The 19681-nt window shown below is 40.8% G+C and overlaps 1 protein-coding gene across 2 annotated transcripts in view; it reads right to left on the minus strand.

Moving 5' to 3' along the window:
* The window catches only part of CYB5R4 (cytochrome b5 reductase 4), a 389372-nt gene that overhangs the window by 167484 nt on the left and 202207 nt on the right, over window positions 1-19681 (minus strand). For both annotated transcript variants that reach the window (XM_077289796.1, XM_077289795.1), the window contains one exon: window positions 10445-10538. In XM_077289796.1, coding sequence (XP_077145911.1) covers window positions 10445-10538 — 94 coding nt within the window. The remainder of the gene's footprint in view (window positions 1-10444; window positions 10539-19681) is intronic.

Genomic DNA, 19681 nt, shown 5'->3' on the forward strand with positions numbered 1-19681 from the left:
TCCAGTCGCTGGCTTTCCCTCTGCTGGTTTTGAAAATTGCGCAGGAGCCCACACAATTTTTTTTCTTTTTAAATTAAACAGCTATTGCGTTTAAGGCCAGGGTCACACTTGCAAGAAACTCGCACCTCAATACCCAGCACTGCCGCCGATACTGGGACCAGAGTGTGTGGCTGCATGTATTTCTATGCAGCTGAATGCTCCTGTCCGAGACTCGTGCAAGTTTCTCGTAAATTGTGACCCTGGCCTAATGCAGATTTTTTTCTATCTATAGATCTAGCTATCTATCGATTGATCTATCTATCTATATCTATCTATAGATGTATCTATAGTATAGATGTATCTATAGATATACAGTCATATGAAAAAGTTTGGGCACCCCTATTAATCTTAAGCTTAATGTTTTATAAAAATGGTTTATTTTGCAACAGCTATTTCAGTTTCATATATCTAATAACTGTTGGACACAGTAATGTTTCTGCCTTGAAATGAGGTTTATTGTACTAACAGAAAATGTGCAATCTGCATTCAAACAAAATTTGACAGGTGCATAAGTATGGGCACCCTTATAATTTTCTTGTTTTAAATACTCCTACCTACTTACCTACTTTTTACTGAGTTACTAAAGCACTTTTTTTTGTTTTGTAACCTCATTGAGCTTTGAACTTCATAGCCAGGTGTATGCAATCATGAGAAAAGCTACTTAAAGTGGCCACTTGCAAGTTGTTCTCCTGATTGAATCTCCTCCGAAGAGTGGCATCATGGGCTCCTCAAAACAACTGTCAAATGATCTGAAAACAAAGATTATTCAACATATTTGTTCAGGGGAAGGATACAAAAAGCTGTCTACGAGATTTAACCTGTTAATTTCCACTGTGAGGAACACAGTAAGGAAATGGAAGAACACAGGTACAGTTCTTGTTAAGGCCAGAAGTGGCAGGCCAAGAAAAACATCAGAAAGGCAGAGAAGAAGAATGGTGAGATCAGTCAAGGACAATCCTCAGACCATCTCCAGAGAGCTGCAGCATCAACTTGCTGCAGATGGTGTCACTGTGCATCGTTCAACTATACAACGCACTGTGTTTTTTTGCCACCATGCATAACGCCTTTTTTTATTACCAAACAACTCAATCTTGGTTTCATGAGTCCACAGGACCTTCTTCCAAAAAGAAATTGGCTTCTCCAAATGTGCTTTTGCATACCTCAGCCGACTCTGTTTGTGGCGTGCTTGCAGAAATGGCTTCTTTCGCATCACTCTCCCATACAGCTTCTCCTTGTGCAAAGTGCGTTGTATAGTTGACCGATGCACAGTGACACCATCTGCAGCAAGTTGATGCTGCAGATCTCTGGAGGTGGCCTGAGGATTGTCCTTGACTGATCTCACCATTCTTCTTCTCTGCCTTTCTGATGTTTTTCTTGGCCTGCCACTTCTGGCTTTAACAAGAACTGTACCTGTGTTCTTCCATTTCCTTACTATGTTCCTCACAGTGGAAATTGACAGGTTAAACCTCTGAGACAGCTTTTTGTATCCTTCCCCTGAACAACTATGTTGAATAATCTTTGTTTTCAGATCATTTGACAGTTGTTTTGAGGAGCCCATGATGCCACTCTTCGGAGGAGATTCAAACAGGAGAACAACTTGCAAGTGGCCACTTTAAGTAGCTTTTCTCATGATTCCATACACCTGGCTATGAAGTTCAAAGCTCAATGAGGTTACAAAACAAAAAAAAGTGCTTTAGTAAGTGAGTAAAAAGTAGGTAGGAGTATTTCAAACAAGAAAATGATAAGGGTGCCCATACTTATGCACCTGTCAAGTTTTGTTTGAATGCAGATTGCACATTTTCTGTTAGTACAATAAACCTCATTTCAAGGCAGAAACATTACTGTGTCCAACAGTTATTTATTAGATATATGAAACTGAAAAAGCTGTTGCAAAAAAAAACATTTTTATAAAACATTAAGCTTAAGATTAATAGGGGTGCCCAAACTTTTTCATATGACTGTATATCTGTTTATCTCATTCCTTCTATCTATCTCATTCCTTCTATCTACCTATTATCTATCTCATTCATTCTAGCTATCTCATTCCTTCTATTTATTAGCTATCTCATTCATTCTATCTATCTCATTCCTTCTATCTATTATCTATCTAATATCTATCTATATATATCTCTCATTCCTTATATTATCTATCTATCTATCTCATTCCTTCTATCCATCTATCTATCATTCCTTCTATCTGTCTGTGTCTATCTGTGTGTGTAATGGAGTGTGGGTTGGACAAATGTTAAAGGGGAGGTTGGACCAGAAATTACATCAAAATTCTTTTTTTTTTTCCAATAATAGATCTTTATTTAGCTTTCAAAAACGCATACAAATCGGAATGAAAAAAAACGCATCAAAAAAGCAGCAAATCCACACGTGCGTTTTCTGGCAAGAGAGGGAAGAATCTGCACAGAAAATTCCACAGGCAAATCTGCAAGGTGTGCACATACCCTCAAGGTTCTCAAAACCACATTCAATAAGTTTATTAACCCTTTAGGTACTTCACAGGAATTTTTAGAACGTGGAAGGAAAAAATAAACATTTAACTTTTTTCACAAAAAAATTATTTGGATCCAAACTTTTTTTATTTTCACAAGGGTATCAGGAGAAAATGGACTCCAAAATTTGTTGTGCAATTTCTCCCGTGTACGCCGATACCCTGTATGTGGGGGAAAACCACTGTTTGGGCGCAAGGCAGGGATCAGAAGGGAGGGAGCACCGTTTGACTTTTTGAACGCAAAATTGGTTGGAATCAATGGCGGGCGCCATGTCGCGTTTGGATACCCCCTGATGTACCTAAACCCTGGAACTCCCCCAGTTCTAAATTCAACCCTAACACACCCTTAACCCCAACCCCAACCCTAACTCTAGCTCCAACAGCCCTAACTCCAACCACAGCCCTAACTCCAACCACAGCCCTAACTCCAACCACAGCCCTAACTCCAACCACAGCCCTAACTCCAACCACAGCCCTAACTCCAACCACAGCCCTAACTCCAACCACAGCCCTAACTCCAACCACAGCCCTAACTCCAACCACAACCCTAACTCCAACCACAACCCTAACCCTAACCACAACCCTAACCCTAACCACAACCCTAACCCTTACCACAACCCTAACCCTTACCACAACCCTAACTCTAACCACAACCCTAACTCTAACCATAACCCTAACTTTAACCACAACCCCAACTCTAACCACAACCCTAACTCTAGCTGCAAAAAATGGAAAAAACATTTTTTATTTTATTACCGGTATTTATTTTTCTGAAGCCATGAGAGCCTGCCTAACTTACGGGTGCATGGCTCCGGGACCATTAACTGGGCATAAAGTACTGGTCACTATAAGGTACTGGTCACTACAACAGCAGTTTGCAATTTTCACTCGGCAACATTCATTGCTGCTTGTTTCTGGAAAACACCCATGGAGTCAAAATAGTCACTACAGCTGTAGATAAATTTCCAAAGGGATATAATTTCCAAAATGGGGTCACATGAGGGAGGGATTATGCTCTTCTAGCACTTAGGGGCTTTGTATATGGAGTCCGCAAACTATTCTAGGAAAATCTGAGCTCCAGGATGCAAATAGCTGTCCGTCCCTCCCAAGTCTCTCTGTACTGTACAGCCAAATATGGGGTATTGCCACGTTCAGTAGCAATTGTGGGACAAATGATGGGTGCCATTTTTATCCACTTCTTGTGTGAAAATGTAAAATTTGGGGCTAAAACAAAATGTTGGTGGTAAAAATGTAACTGGCAACTCAGAAGCTTTCCCAGTGGGTCATGGACCCCGCAAACCATAAGGCTAGGTTCACATTGCGTTAGGGCAATCCGTTTAGCGCATAGCGCTAGAGGGTTGCGCTAACGCAATGCTTCCCTAGGGTCCTCGTTCGGTGTCCCCGCTAGCGCAGATCCCCGATCTGCACTAGCGAGGAACGGACCTCGGGCGCGCCGCGGACGCTGCAAGCAGCGTCCGAGGTCCGTCACTCAAATGACGCGACATCGCTAGCGCACGCCCAATGTGGGCGTGCGCTAGCGATGCGCTCACCATTACAGGCTATGGCGGCGTTAACGGACTACGTTAACACCGCGTTATGCCGCGGTGTAACGTAGTCCGTTAAACGCGGTCACATAACGCAATGTGACCCTAGCCTAACAGTAAAACGTGCACTATAGTAAGGTGCTCCTTCCCTTCTAAGCTTTGCAAGATATTTCCCGATTACATGTAGGGAATTGGTGCATTAAGGAAAAAATGAACCTCATTTTGATTTTTAAAAATGTTCCTATTAGCCCTTAGAAAAATGTAAAACTTGGGGATAAAACAACATTTTAGTGGTAAAAATGTAATCTACTCTTTCTTCGTCGCTCAATGGTATAAAATTCTGTGAGGTACATGTGCTGTCAATATGATCACCACTAGATGAATTCATTGGGGAGTGTAGTTTGTAAAATTAGTAAACATATGGGGGGGGGGGTTCTGTTGTACTAGCACCTCAGGGGCTCTGTCAATGTGACAGCCTCAAACCATTCCAGCAAAATCTGAACTCCAATTTGGCGTTTCTGAACTTTCACTGTGCCTCAAAAGTAGTATTCCCCACATATGGGGTGTATTGGCATACTCAGGAGAACTTGTACAACAAATTGTATGGTGCAATTTTTCTTGTTACCCTTATGAAAATGCAAAATTTTGGGTTAAAAAACATTTTTGTGACGAAAATGTGATTTTTTTTTATTTTCACGGATCAACGTTATAAACTTCTATGAAACACATGTGGGTTTAAGGTGCTCACCACACATCTAAATACATTCTTTGAGGGGTCTAGATTCTAAAATTGTGGGGGGATTCCACTGTTTGGGCACATCGGTGGAACATGGTGTACACTAAAGGTTACAGCAAATTTTGCATTTAAAAAGTCAAATTCTTTCCCTTTCGAGCTCTGCCGTGCCCCCAAACAGTGGTTTTCCCCCACATATGGGCTATCTGCATGCTCAGGAGAAACTTTACAACAAATTTGCAGTTCATTTTTTCCTCTTACCCTTGTGAAAATAAAAAATTGGGGTCTAAAGTGAATTTATTTCTTAACTATTTTGCGTGACATCTCTCTGATTTAAGGGCATAAGAATTCAACGTTTGAAAATTGCTAAATTTCACAAAATTTCTGTTTTTTTTCACAAATAAACGTAAGCCATAACAAATAAATTTTACAAGCATCATGAAGTACAATATGCCACAAAAAAACAGTCTCAGGATCAGTGGGATCCATTGAAGTGTTCCAGAGCTATAACCTCATAAAGTGACACTGATCAGAATTGAAAAAAATTGACCTGGTCAGGAAGGTGAAAATAGGCTTTGGGGTGAAGGGGTTAAACAAATCCAACAAAGTCAGTATCTAATCCTCTGAAGTTATATTTCAACCACTAGACTCAAGTTACTTAAGAAAAAGATATTTGTCTGACTTCAACTATCTTTTTCTTAAATGGAACCTGACAGCTGATACATGTTACCGGATTCAGGGGCAAGTATTTTATTTTTACACGCACTTTGCAATTTTACCAGTTGCAGTGAGTGCTCTACTTTAACCCCATTCTGCCATTGGACATACTACCCCGTCCATGTGACCTGGGACTTAATTCCCATGGACGGGATAGCACAATATAGGCGATCTGCCGCGCTCACGGGGGGAAGCGTGGCCGGGTGTCAGCTGATTATCACAGGAGTGGTCACGGCACATTAACCCCCGGCACACTGCGATGAAACATGATCGCAGCAGTCCAGGAGCATAGGGAAGCATCACGCAGGGAGGGGGCTCCCTGTGTGCTTCCCTGAGACCCTTGGAACAACGCGATGTGATCACTTTGTTCTAAGCGTCTCCTCCGTCCTCCTCCCTGCAGGCCCCAGATCCAAGATGGCCACGGGGATCCTTCTGGGTCCTGCAGGGAGGTGGCTTGCGAGCGCCTGCTTAGAGCAGGCGCCGGCAAGCCTCCTGCACTGCCTGTCAGATCGCTGATCTGACACAGTGCTATGCAAAGTGTCAGATCAGCAATCTGACACTATACAGTGATGTCCCACCCTGGGACAAACTAAAAATAAATAAATAAATAAATAAAATTACACTGTGTAAAAATATATTTTAAAAAAATCCAATAAATGTTTTTTAGAATATATATATATATATATATATATATATATATATATATATATATATTGTTCCAATAAATACATTTCTTTATGTAAATAAAAAAAACAATAGAAGTACACATATTTAGTATCGCCGCGTCTGCAACGACCCAACCTATAAAACTGTCCCACTAGTTAACCCCTTCAGTGAAAACCGTTAAAAAAAAAAAAAACCTGAGGCAAAAAACAATGCTTTATCATCATACCGCTGAAACAAAAAGTGGAATAACACGAGATCAAAAAGACGGAGATAAATAAACATGGTACCGCTTAAAATGTCATTTTATTCCGCAAAAATTGAGCCGTGACACAGCGTCATCAGCAAAAAAAATAAAAAAAGTTATAGCCCTCAGAATAAAGCGATGCAAAAATAATTATTTTTTATATAAAAGTTTTTATTGTATATAAGCGCCAAAACATAAAAAAATATAAATGAGATATCGCTGTAATCGTACTGACCCGAAGAATAAACTGCTTTATCAATTTTACCAAACGCGGAACGGTATAAACGCCCCCCCCAAAAAAGAAATTCATGAATTGCTGGCTTTTGTTCATTCTGCCTCACAAAAATCGGAATAAAAAGCGATCAAAAAATGTCAAGTGCCCGAAAATGGTACCAATAAAAACGTCAACTCGTCCCACAAAAAACAAGACCACACATGATTCTGTGGACCAAAATATGGAAAAATTATAGCTCTCAAAATGTGGTAACGCAAAAATTATTTTTTGCAATAAAAAGAGTCTAGTGTGACAGCTGCCAAACAAAAACCCGCTATAAATAGTAAATCGAATCCCCCTCTATCACCACCTTAGTTAGGGAAAAATAATAAAATTTTAAAAATGTATTTATTTCTATTTTCCCATTAGGGTTAGGGCTAAAGTTAGGGTTGGGGCTAAAGTTAGAGTTAGGATTTGGATTACATTTAGGGTTGGGATTAGGGTTAGGGGTGTGTCAGGGTTAGGGGTGTGTCAGGGTTAGGGGTGTGGTTAGGGTTGGAATTAGGGTTAGGGGTGTGTTGGGGTTAAGAGTGTGTTGGGGTTAGGGGTGTGGTTAGGGTTATGTTCGGGTTAGGGATGGAGCTAGAATTGGTGTTTTCCACTGTTTAGGCACATCAGGGACTCTCCAAACCTGACAGAGTAGGATCTCAATTCCAGCCAATTCTGCTCTGAAAAAGTAACAGTGCTCCTTCCCTTCTGAGCATTCCTGTATGCCCAAACAGGGGTTTACCCCAACATATGGGGTATTAGCGTACTCGGGACAAATTGGACAACAACTTTTGGGGTCCAATTTCTCCTGTTAGCCTTGGGAAAATACAAAACTGAAAGCTAAAAGATTATTTTGTGGAGAAAAAAAAGTGTTTTTTTTTCACGGCTCTGAGTTATAAACTGCAGTGAAACACGTGGGGGTTCAAAGTTCTCACAACACATCTAGATAAGTTCCTTGGGGGGTCTAGTTTCCAATATGGGGTCATTTGTGGGGGTTTCTACTGTTTAGGCAGATCATGGGCTCTGCAAACACAACGTGACGCCCACAGACCATTCCATCTAAGTCTGCATTCCAAACGGTGCTCCTTCCCTTCCGAGCTCTGCCATGCACCCAAACGGTGGTTCCCCCCCACATATTGGGCATCACCGTACTCAGGACAAATTGGACAACAACTTTTGGTGTCCAATTACTCCTGTTACCCTTGGGAAAATACAAAACTGGGATCTAAAAAATAATTTTTGTGGAAAAAATATATATATTTTTTCGCGGCTCTGTGTTATAAACTGTAGTGAAACACTTGGGGGTTCAAAGCCCTCACAAAACATCTAGATAAGTTCCTTAGGGGGTCTACTTTACAAAATGGTGTCACTTGTGGGGTGTTTCCACTGTTTAGGCACATCCGAGGCTCTCCAAACGCGACATGGCATCCTATCTCAATTCCAGTCAATTTTGCAATGAAAAGTCAAATGGCGCTCCTTCCCTTCCGTGCTCTGCCATGCGCCCAAACAGAAGTTTACCCCCACATATGGGGTTGTCAGCATACTCAGGACAAATTGCAAAGCAACCTTTGGCATCCAATTTCTTCTGTTACCCTTGGGAAAATAAAACAAATTGGAAATGAAGTCAATTTTTTGTGAAAAAAAAGGGAAATGTTCCTTTTTTTTCTTAAACATTCGAAAAATTCCTGTGAAACACCTGAAGGGTTAATAAAGTTATTGAATGTGGTTTTGAGCACCTTGAAATGTGCAGTTTTTAGAATGGTGTCACACTTGGGTATTTTCTATCATATAGACCCCTCAAAGTGACTTCAAATGTGATGTGGTCCCTAAAAAAAATGGTGTTGTAAAAATGAGAAATTGCTGGTCAAAGCTTAACCCTTATAACTCCCTAACAAAAAAAATTTTGGTTCAAAAATTGTGCTGATGTAAAGTAAACATGTGGGAAATGTTACTTATTAAGTATATTGTGTGCTATTTAAAGGCATGAAAATTCAAAGTTGGAAAATTGTGAAATTTTCAAAATTTTCACCAAATTTCCATTTTTTTCACAAATAAATGCAAGTAATGTCGAGGAAATTTTAACACTAATATGAAGTACAATATTTCACGAGAAAATAATGTCAGAATCACCAGGATCCATGCAAGCGTTCCAGAGTTATAACCTCATAAACGGACAGTGGTCAGAATTGTAAAAATTGGCCTGGTCATTAACATGCAAACCACCCTTGGGGGTTAAGAGGTTAAAGTACTAACTCTTTAAGAGGTATACAAATATTTGTAAAATACAATTCAGTATACATTTATCCTAAAATATGCAATAGTCATGCTATGCTTGTGCAGCGCCCCAGAGTCCTGGTCGTTGCAGTAATGTCGTTCCTCCACCAGGGGGAGTGATATTACGTCTGATGGCAATAAAAGAGATCTTCCTACCAGGTATCACAAACCATACACCACACTTCACACTCCAGACCACCAGGGGGAGCCTTGCTCCTATCTATTAGGACACTTCTCACAGTTGGGTAAAACTGGTGGGCTGGATAGAAAGTTTAAAAGAAGCTGGCTGGACTTTGCCCAGGCAACACCTGTCAGGCAGACTGGGGGAAAGAAGGAACATCTGAACTGCAGACAGAGGGTCCCTGACAGGGGTGGGATCCTGTCAGAGGCCTAGATAGAAGGCTACGGAGCTGTGCCTGCCCCACGTGCGGCAGCATCCTAAGAAAGGACACGAAGAGAATTGTGTTGTAGAGGGTGAGAAACGAAGTCATAGCACAAAGAGGTAACACCAGAAAGAGTTCTGCCCTGTAGAAGGCTGCCTCCTTCTGAGGCGCGAAGCCGGTGGCCGGAACACCGAGGGAGCAACCGTCTCCAAGCCTTGCTCCAGAGACCGGCAGGACAGTCAATTCCAAGTTGGCTGACCGACCTTAATACCTAGGAGACACGGTGACAACTTGTGGGGGTCGGGGCGTCTCTAGGGTCCCTATAAACAAGCCTCAGGCCATCAGTCATACGGGTTTGTCCTATCCATACCATCTGGGTGACAGAGAGGAAGAAATAACATCTAGAACATCTACAATAGTTGTGAGGACCTTACCGAGAAGCTCAGCAGGGAGGTACTACAACACACAGACGCTAGAGGAAGGCTACTGATTTGCACCTGGATAAGGGGACTCTGGATGTGCCTTAGGACCGGCCGGACTCTGCCTGCCCTGTGGTCTGTACTCTGGACTGTGGATGCTGAAGTCTACAGTAAAGGTAAAGAGACTGCAACCTTGTGTCCTCGTTATTCCCTGCACCTCACATCATCCACCATCACCATCTACACTTCTGGGAAGCCCTGGGGATACACTTCACCTGTGGGAAGGTATACCATCTTGCTGCCATAACATCACCCCAGCGGACCCCTAAGCAGCGTCGGTCACCCTGACCGAATACCACAGGTGGCGTCACGAACACTTCCCCTTTAAAGACCTTTCCCAAAACTATAAAAACTCTTTCTTTTATTGGACGTCCCTCAAAGGGCCACGGACCAGGTCGAGCCACTGTGACATCCCCGCAGAACACTGAAGGACCCGGTGCCGAGTACCCCATTGCCCTTACGTGGGGGCGATCCACTTGCTTTCTGTTCGTTGCAGTATAACCAGAATATACTGTACATCAGGGCTGCTGGCTTGAAACAGATAAAGAAGATGAATATACCTCGCAAAGATTTCTAGCAAGACAAAGTGATATAGAAACATACCAATGAGCAGAAGGTAGGAGTAATCTTCCACATATACCTCTCCTCTGAGGATGTTCTCTTGGTAATCAACTACAACCATCTCCGAACTCATATTCTGCAATACAAAATTTGAAGAGAAAAGGAACATATTATTCAGTACATTTCAGTAGTCAAAAAAAAACCCAACACAATATCTGTGTGTAAGGCTCTAAAGATCTAACAAAAAAAAGCTCTTTAAAATGGAACTATTTTCAACAAACTTTGCATAAATCAATAGTACAGGTGAAGATGAGAAACTGTGTAATGAATCTTATTAGAGAAATCAGCTTCCTTCCTCACTTACAGGACACTTTTTCATATTCCCCCCACCGCCGAGTCTCAATTCACTATCCACTGTAAAAGAAAAAAAGCGGCTCAAATTTGTCTACCTAAGGCTACTTTCACACTAGCGGTGGGCTCGGTCCGTCACAGTGCGTCGGGCCGAGGTCACCGACGCTAGCTTTGTCTCTGCCGCACAACGGGGGCAGCGGATGCATTTTTCCAGCGCATCCGCTGCCCCATTGTGAGGTGCGGGGAAGTGCGGGGAGGTGGGGGCGGATTTCCGTCCGCCACAACACGGCGCAACCGTCGCACGACGGTTGCGACGTGTGTCAATGCGTCGCAAATGCGTCTCTAATGTTAGTCAATGCAGAAAAAACGCATCCTGCAAGCACTTTTGCAAGATGCGTTTTTTCGGCAAAACGACGCATTGCGACGTATTGCAGTTAACGCTAGTGTGAAAGTAGCCTTAGAGGAGTAAAGCGCAGGAAAGGGAACAGACAAAAAAACAATGTGCATGGTATAAGTGTTTGGACAATCACAGGTTCAAGTTCTCTGGTGGGACTTAAGAAAAAGTTAAAAATAAAAAAAGGAGCTTTAAAAAACGGAAAAGATAAAAAATAAACAAAAGTTAAATTCACCACTCTTTTCCCTCATTGAAAAGGAATCTAAGGGGAAACATTTCTTTTTGTGGAGTGTGACATGCCTGGCTAGTCAGAGTGAAGAGATTAATATGCCATGCATGCTCCTCTGGGAAATTAAATATGCAAATTGCCTTTTCAGTGAGTAAGAGGACTCTCTATACCACCAATTGGAAGTAGCAATCCTAAAAGTCAATATCGACCCTTTAACGAGGCTTGCCATATGACTTGGAATGAAAGCCAAAACAGAATCTGGTCAGTTAAAAGTATTAGATCTGATTAGGCTAAGTGAGAGACTTAAGACTGTTTGTTGGGCTCTCCATGCATGTGTTGTGACTGTCACACAGCCGCGACACATGACCTTGGCATTGCAGATACCTTCTTAATCCTTCTGACTTTTGGACCCAGTGGCAACCTACCTTCAGCTCTAATTGACACACCTGGACCTGGGTGTTTATAGACTCCCAGTCTGCTTCAGGGAGACTCCGGTAATATTCACATTTTGCCCTTGTGAAGGCTGGGCGTTATAGCAGTCAGTTTACTTCCTCTCTGGTCCTCTCTTTGTTTATAAGAGAAAGAAAGTTTAGGGCATACAGTGATGATGGTGTTTGAGTACTTTTGATTCCTAGATAAGTTATAAACGATGGTGCAATAGCAATGCATCTGAGAGAAGTATTTAGGCAAGTGTTTTTCCTTCTCTCATTTATTGGGGGGGATTTCACATTTATTAACGTTGATTTTAAATCCCAAATAGGCTCCAAAATCGTTAAGGAATTCAATAACTGTTGGTAAGTGGTCCTCAAGATTAGATATACCCAAAATTATTTAATCTGCTAAAAGTGCTGCTTGGATTATTTTTTTATTAATCGATATGCCTGTACAGGATCTGATAGGGTGTAAATCAGGGGTTCTATGGCTAAGTTAAAAAGAAGTGGGAATAACGGTCATTCCTGTCTTGTGCCCTTTTCTGAAAGAAAAGACTTACATAAGAATCCTGGGACATGTACTTTGGCTCTGGGGGTAGAGCACATATTTTGTATGTAATCAAAGTAAGGGTCTGATAATGAAATGTTTGACAATACTTCATACAACTTTCGTTTTATGCCACCAAAGGCTTTCTCTGCGTCTATTGTTATGGTTGCTGAAGCGCCCTTGTTGTTATTGGAAAAGTAATAATATAATAATTTTAATTCTATAGCGCCAACATATACCGCAGCACTTTACATTTTAGGGGAGACTTGTAAAGATAATAAAAGACATTACAGATTAACAGTAATACATACATCAACAGCTACCAAGAGGAGTGAAGGCCCTGCTCGCAAGCTCACAATCTATGAGGAAATAGGGGGGACACGAAAAGTGGATTTTAACAAATGCTTTCATTGTTCGGACCAGCCATGATGTAATAAATCGGGTGTTCATGTAATGCTGCATGAACCAGTAACCAATCAGTATGTGTAAAAGTACAGACTCAGAGGGCTATTAAACGCATAAAGGGTCCTATCCCGAACTAGAAGTACTTTTCTAATATTTAGGGAGGCAGAACGGACTTTTATGAAGCATGCCTGGGCAAGAGAAATGAGCTAGGGAAAGACAGAGGACAATCTATCGGCTTTAATCTTGGAAATGATTTTGACGTCACAGTTAATTAGGGAGATTGGTCTGCATAAGCTGGGGGATAATGTGTCTTTGCCTAGTTTAAGCAAAAGCTTAAGGGTACGCCATATTTGCGAATGGGAAGAAGGGATCACCACAAAGTCAATGGTTTGGCCAACCTATTTAACATGATCGGAAAACACCGTAATGAAAAAAAAAAAAATCAAAAATACCAGACATGTGGAGTTTTTTGGTCACTACTACTTCTACATAAAAAAAAATGCAATAAAAACAGATCAAAATGTTGCATATATCCAAAAATGGCACCAATAAAATCATCAACTCGTCACACAAAAAAACAATGTTACAGGTCTCACGATATGGCGCTACCAACCCCTCATTTTTTGTAACAAATTTCTATTTTTTTTTTTTCTCTACTTAAATAAATAAAAATCAATACAAGTTTGATCACTGTAATCGTACAAATACAGAGAATCATGATACAGAGTAATTTTTACAGCAGAATGTATGCCGTAAAAAAAACCCCTAAAAACTACATCAGAATTGTATTTTTTTTCCAAATATCACCACTTTTGGAATTTTTTTGCTGATAGTCAGTACATCAAATGGTAAAATGAATGGAGTCATTTAAAACTACAACTCATCACACACAAAAAAAGCAGTCATATAACTACAGTATGTGGATGGAAAAATAAAAACGTTATACACCGCTGTATTCCAACTTGGCATTTAAAAGACATGTTCATAGGACCATTGGGGGTTCAAGCAGGCAGACACATAGTGTTCTTTAAGTTATTACCCATCCTTTGTGTAAGTTCTTAGAATAACCCTTTAAGTTCTTTATTGTAGATGAGCAGATTGGACATCTAAACTGGTCCAGAAAAAAAGGTAAATAAAAGTGGCACTGTCTTGCAAAAATGTGTACAAACACACAGCAGGTAGGGTTCAGTACACAGTTAGCTGTACAGTCGCATTGGTGGCATATATTGTAACTGTGTTTGCTCAACTTTAGAGTCAATAAGTTATCAAAGGCGAATTCTCATACTACTTGTCAGAGGTGGCAAATTCAAGGACATCAAGTCTATTCCTCGCTGCCTCCACTATTCAAATACATGAATCACAATCTAGCAATGCCTTCTTTTTTCTCCTAGAGAAAAACTAAATGCATACAGTGGGGAAAATAAGTACTTGATACACTGTCGATTTTTCAAGTTCTCCTACCTACAAAGAATGGAGAGGTTTGTAATTTTTATCATAGGTACACTTCAACTTTGAGACAGAATCTTAAAAAAAAATCCAGAAAATAAAACTGTATGATATTTACACAATTAATTTGTATTTCATTGCATGAAAAAAGTATTTGATACCATAGAAAAACAGAACTTAATATTTGATACAGAGACCTTTGTTTACAATTGCAGAGGTCAGAAGTTTAAAAGGAACCTGTCAGCAGTTTTGGCCGATATGAGATACGGCCATCACCTTCCAGGGCTGATATACAGCGTTCTATAATGCTGTATTTCTGCCCCCGACCCAACCTGTAAGAGAAGAAAAATAATTATACTCACCTGCAGGGCGGTCCGGTCCGAGGGGTGTCACTCTTCTTGGTCCGGCGCCTCCCATCTTTTTGTGATGCCGTCCTCCTGCTTGCTTCATGTGGATGACGCGTCCCTTCGTCATCCACACAGTCTCCTCGGCATCACGCTCCTTTGCAGGCATACTTCTCTGTACTGTTGAGGGAAGAGCAAAGTACTGCAGTGCGCATGTGTTCTTTGACCTTTCCCAGCAGGGCAGAGAAGTACGCCTGCGCAGAAACGCGGTGCCGAAAAGACTGTGTGGATGATGCAGGGACGCTTCATCCACACAAAGCAAGCAGGAGGGCGGCATCGCAAGAAGAAGGGAGGCGCCGGACCAAGAAGAGAGACACCCCTCGGACCGGACTGTCCTGCAGGTGAGTATAATAAAAGTTATTTTTCTTCTCTTACAGGTCGGGTTGGGTGCAGATATACAGCATTATAGAATGTTGTATATCACGCCTGAAAGGTAATGGCCGTATCTCATACCGGCCAAAACTGGTGACAGGTTCCTTTTAATATAGTTCTTGACCAAGTTTGCACACACTGCAGCAGTGATTTGGGCCCACTCCTCTGTACAGATCTTCTCCAGATCTTTCAGGTTTTGGAGCTGTGGCTGAGCAACAGTGAGTTTCAGCTGCCTCCAAAAAATGTCTATTGGGTTCAGGTCTGGACACTGGCTAGGCCACTGCAGGTCCTTGTGCTTTTCGGGTCATTGTCATGCTGGAAACCCAGCCACGACCCATCTTCAATGCATTTAATGAGGGAAGGCAGTTGTTGGGCAAAATCTCGCGATGCATTACACCGTCATAGAATGTTTGAGTTGCAGGATGCAGGATTCACTAAACCATCTCAGACAGATGTCTGTCCAGCCTTTGATTGAAGACTTCTATTGAAGGAGAACTCACCACCTCTCGTGGCAGCCTGTTCCACTCATTGATCACTCACTGTCAAAAAGTTTTGCTAATATCTAATCTGTGTCTTCTCCCTTTCAGTTTAATTCAACTGCTTCTTGTGCTTCCATGTACACATGAGAGTAAGGATAATCCCTCTACACTGTGACATCCCTTTAGATATTTGCATTTGTGGACAGCTGTTAAGTCTCCTCTTAGCCTTCTTTTTTGCAAGTTAAATATTCCCAGATCCTTTAACAGTTCCTTCTAGGACATACTTTGCAATCCACTCACCATCCCAGTAGCTATTCTCTGAACTTGCTCGAGTTTTTCAATGTCTTTTTTAAAGTGTGGTGCCAAGAACTGGACACAGTATTCCAGATGAGGCCTGACCAAAGTAAAGGGGGATAATTACTTCACATGATCTAGACTCTCTGCATCTATTAACCCCTTCCTGACCCAGCCTATTTTGACCTTAATGACCTTGCCATTTTTTGCAGTTCAGACCAGTGTCCCTTTATGAGGTAATAACTCAGGAACGCTTCAACGGATCATAGCGATTCTGAGAATGTTTTTCCATGACATATTGGGCTTCATGTTAGTAGTAAATTTAGGTCTATAATTTTTGGCGTTTATTTGTGAAAAAAACGGAAATTTAGCGAAAATTCTGAAAATTTCGCAATTTTCAAATTTTAAATTTTTATTCTGTTAAACCAGAGAGTTATATGACACAAAATAGTTAATAAATAACATTACCCACATGTCTACTTTACATCAGCACAATTTTGGAAACAAAATATTTTTTTTGCTAGGAAGTTATAAGGATTAAAATTTGACCAGCGATTTCTCATTTTTACAACAAAATTTACAAAACCATTTTTTTTTAGGGACCACCTCACATTTGAAGTTAGTTTGAGGGTTCTATATGGCTGAAAATACCCAAAAGTGACACCATTCTAAAATCTGCACCCCTCAAGGTGCTCAAAACCACATTCAAGAAGTTTATTAACCCTTCAGGTGTTTCACAGCAGCAGAAGCAACATGGAAGGAAAACATTAACATTTCACTTTTTAGTCACAAAAATGATCTTTTAGCAACAATTTTTTATTTTCCCAAGGAGAAACTGGACCGCAATAGTTGTTGTGCAATTTGTCCTGAGTACGCTGATACCCCATATGTGGGGGTAAAACCACTGTTTGGGCACACGATAGGGCTCGGAAGGGAAGGAGCACCATTTGACTTTTTGAATGAAAAATTAGCTCCAATCATTAGCGGACACCATGTCGTTTGGAGAGCCCCTGTGTGCCTAATATTGGAGCTCCACCACAAGTGACCCCATTTTGGAAACTAAACCCCCCAATGAACTTATCTAGATGCATAGTGAGCACTTTGAACCCCCAGGTGTTTCACAAATTGATCTGTAATAATGAAAAAGTACTCTTTTTTTTTTTTTTTTTACAAAAAATTTCTTTTAGCCTCAATTTTTTCATTTTCACATGGGCAACAGGATAAAATGGATCATAAAATTTGTTGGGAAATTTCTCCTGAGTACAATGATACATCACATGTGGGGGTAAACCACTGTTTGGGAACACGGCAAGGCTCGGAAGGGAAGGAGCGCCATTTGACTTTTGAATGAAAAATTAGCTCCAATCGTTAGCGGACACCATGTCGCATTTGGAGAGCCCCTGTGTGCATAAACATTGGAGCTCCCACACAAGTGACTCCATTTTGGAAACTAAGCCCCCCAAGGAACTTATCTAGATGCCTAGTGAGCACAGGTCTCCTCTATCCATATGACTGATGAAGGTCAGGTATTGACCAAAACTGCTCTTGTTTTTCTGGAATTTTTACATTCAATAAATACGTTCTTGAATACACCTATATGAGTGGCAAGTATTTCTACATCACTGTACTGAGAAAATCCACTTCAAAATAAAAATTGCTCCACACCTGAAAATGAAATGACTTACTGTGTCACACAGGAAAATGACTAAAGAGTGATCTTTTCAATGTCATGTGTCCCACTATGTGCCACTAGAATGAAACCCATTTTCATAATAATAAAAATGACCACAATGAGTAGTGTTGCTTCTTCATAGCCACAACCTGCACCAAAATATACTCTATCCATCACACACTGTAACTTATAGAAATAGTTTAACTACAATGTGTTGTACATTAAAACAGTGCATGGATCTAGCACTTCAGACTTTGTCACACATCTAATGCTTCATATGGCACAAAATAAGGGGACATTGCTGTGTTATCTGACATTGTCTTAAAGTTTGTAAATAATGTTACTGTAGACTAACTAAGAAACTTCTGTGCAAATTAGTTAAAACAGATAAATTGTAAATTCTAAATAACTAGATGGGAACTTGCCATAAACAGTCACTTTCTGATATAGATTACACATGGGCAATCACTAATATTAGTCTTTAGGAAGTAAGGAGACATTTAGGCCCTGTTCACATGATGCGTTTGTGGCATGGTTTTTTATTTTACAAAAATTGCCAACAGATAAATGCATTGCAAATGCATCGTGTGAATAAATCCTTAACAGTTTACCTAACAATTGTAAGTTTGTTAAATGTAGCAATGCTGACTTTGTAAGATACAGCATAAGTTAGTTGGTTATTTGGAAACATCTGTAATATCACAGTGGACACCACATAAAAACTATAATCTAATCTTTACTCTTTTTAATCTTTAGTCACAGCATTATTATGGTGTAAGATTATACATTCAGCACTTCTACATTCTGCTCCGTATCGATGTATTTTCAGGGAGCAAGTTTTAGGGAAAGAAGAAAATTGTTACATTATTTAGGCTATGTGCGCACATTGCAGATTTGCTTGTGAATAATTCTGCACGGATTCTGTCTCTCTTGGCAGAAAACGCAGTTGACATTCCAAGCGGTTTTGATGCGTTTTTATGCGGATTTGATGCGAATTTTGTAAGCTAAATAAAGATATATTATTTAAAAAAAAAAAAAAGTGTTGTCATTTCCTTGTTCAACCTCTTCAGCCAGCTAGTTTTTAAAAAAATGTTTTAAAAATTACGTGGGCTCCAGCGTAATTTTAATAACCAGCAGACACCTGAGGGCTGATGTTAATATTCTGGGAAGGAGTCAATAGCCATAAAGGTTTTCAGGCTATTAATATCAGCTCACAGCTGTTTGCTTAGCCTTTAGTGGCTAGTTTAAATTCGCACCTCAGAAAAAAATTGACATGTGGTCCCCCTATAAAATTGAAATAGCAAAGGCTAGGCAGACCACTGCGGGATGATATTAATAGCTGGGAAGGGGCCATGAATATTGGCACCCCCAGGATAAAAACATCAGCTCTCAGCTGCCCAAGAAAAGGCGCATCTCTAAGATGCGCCAAATATGGCACTTAGCCTCACTCTTCCGCCTTGCCCTGTAGTGGTGGCAAGTGGGGTTCATATTTTTGGGGCTGATGTCACCTTTGTATAGTCCGGTGACATCAAGCCCACGGCTTAGTAATGGAGAGGAGTCTATAAGAGACCTATCCATTACTAATCCTATAGTTGTATGGTAAATAAAAACATAGCCAGGATAAAGTAATTTATTTTAAATAATCACAGACTCCTTTGTTGAATCTTAATTAACCATACTTACTGAACGCCTAATCCCCAACGCCCTCGTCTCCTGCAACAAAAATAAAATAAACCAACATATAATACTCCCTGTCCGATGTAGTCCATTACCGAGTGTCCCACAACAATCTCACCGGTACAACAGTGACATCGGGAGATGTGACCGCTCTACCCGGCCTCCGGCGATACACTGACAGGAGGTAATATCCCGCAGTGTATCACTGAAAGTTCACCAGAGTTCATCAGCTCCGGTACTCTCACTTGGGAAAGTTCTCACACAGCGGTAGTGCCGTAAGTGACAGCACCAGTGGTGATCAGCTGATACACTGCGGAAGATATTACCTCCTGTCAGTGTATCGCCGTCGCCGGGTAAGGGGGTCACATCTCCCTATGTGACTGTTCTACATGTGAGATCACCGTGGGACACTTGGATTACCTGGACTCCGGCGGACAGGGAGTATATGTTGGTTTAATATTTTACATTTCTTCTAGGAGACAAGGGCGTCGGGGATTTAGTGAGAAGTGAGTATAATGGCTTTTTATTTTTATGTGAATATGTATGTAATTTAGCTTTTTTTTTTTTTTTTTTTAACC

Source organism: Ranitomeya variabilis, chromosome 2 (assembly GCF_051348905.1).
Source record: "Ranitomeya variabilis isolate aRanVar5 chromosome 2, aRanVar5.hap1, whole genome shotgun sequence".
Lineage (NCBI taxonomy): Eukaryota > Metazoa > Chordata > Amphibia > Anura > Dendrobatidae > Ranitomeya > Ranitomeya variabilis.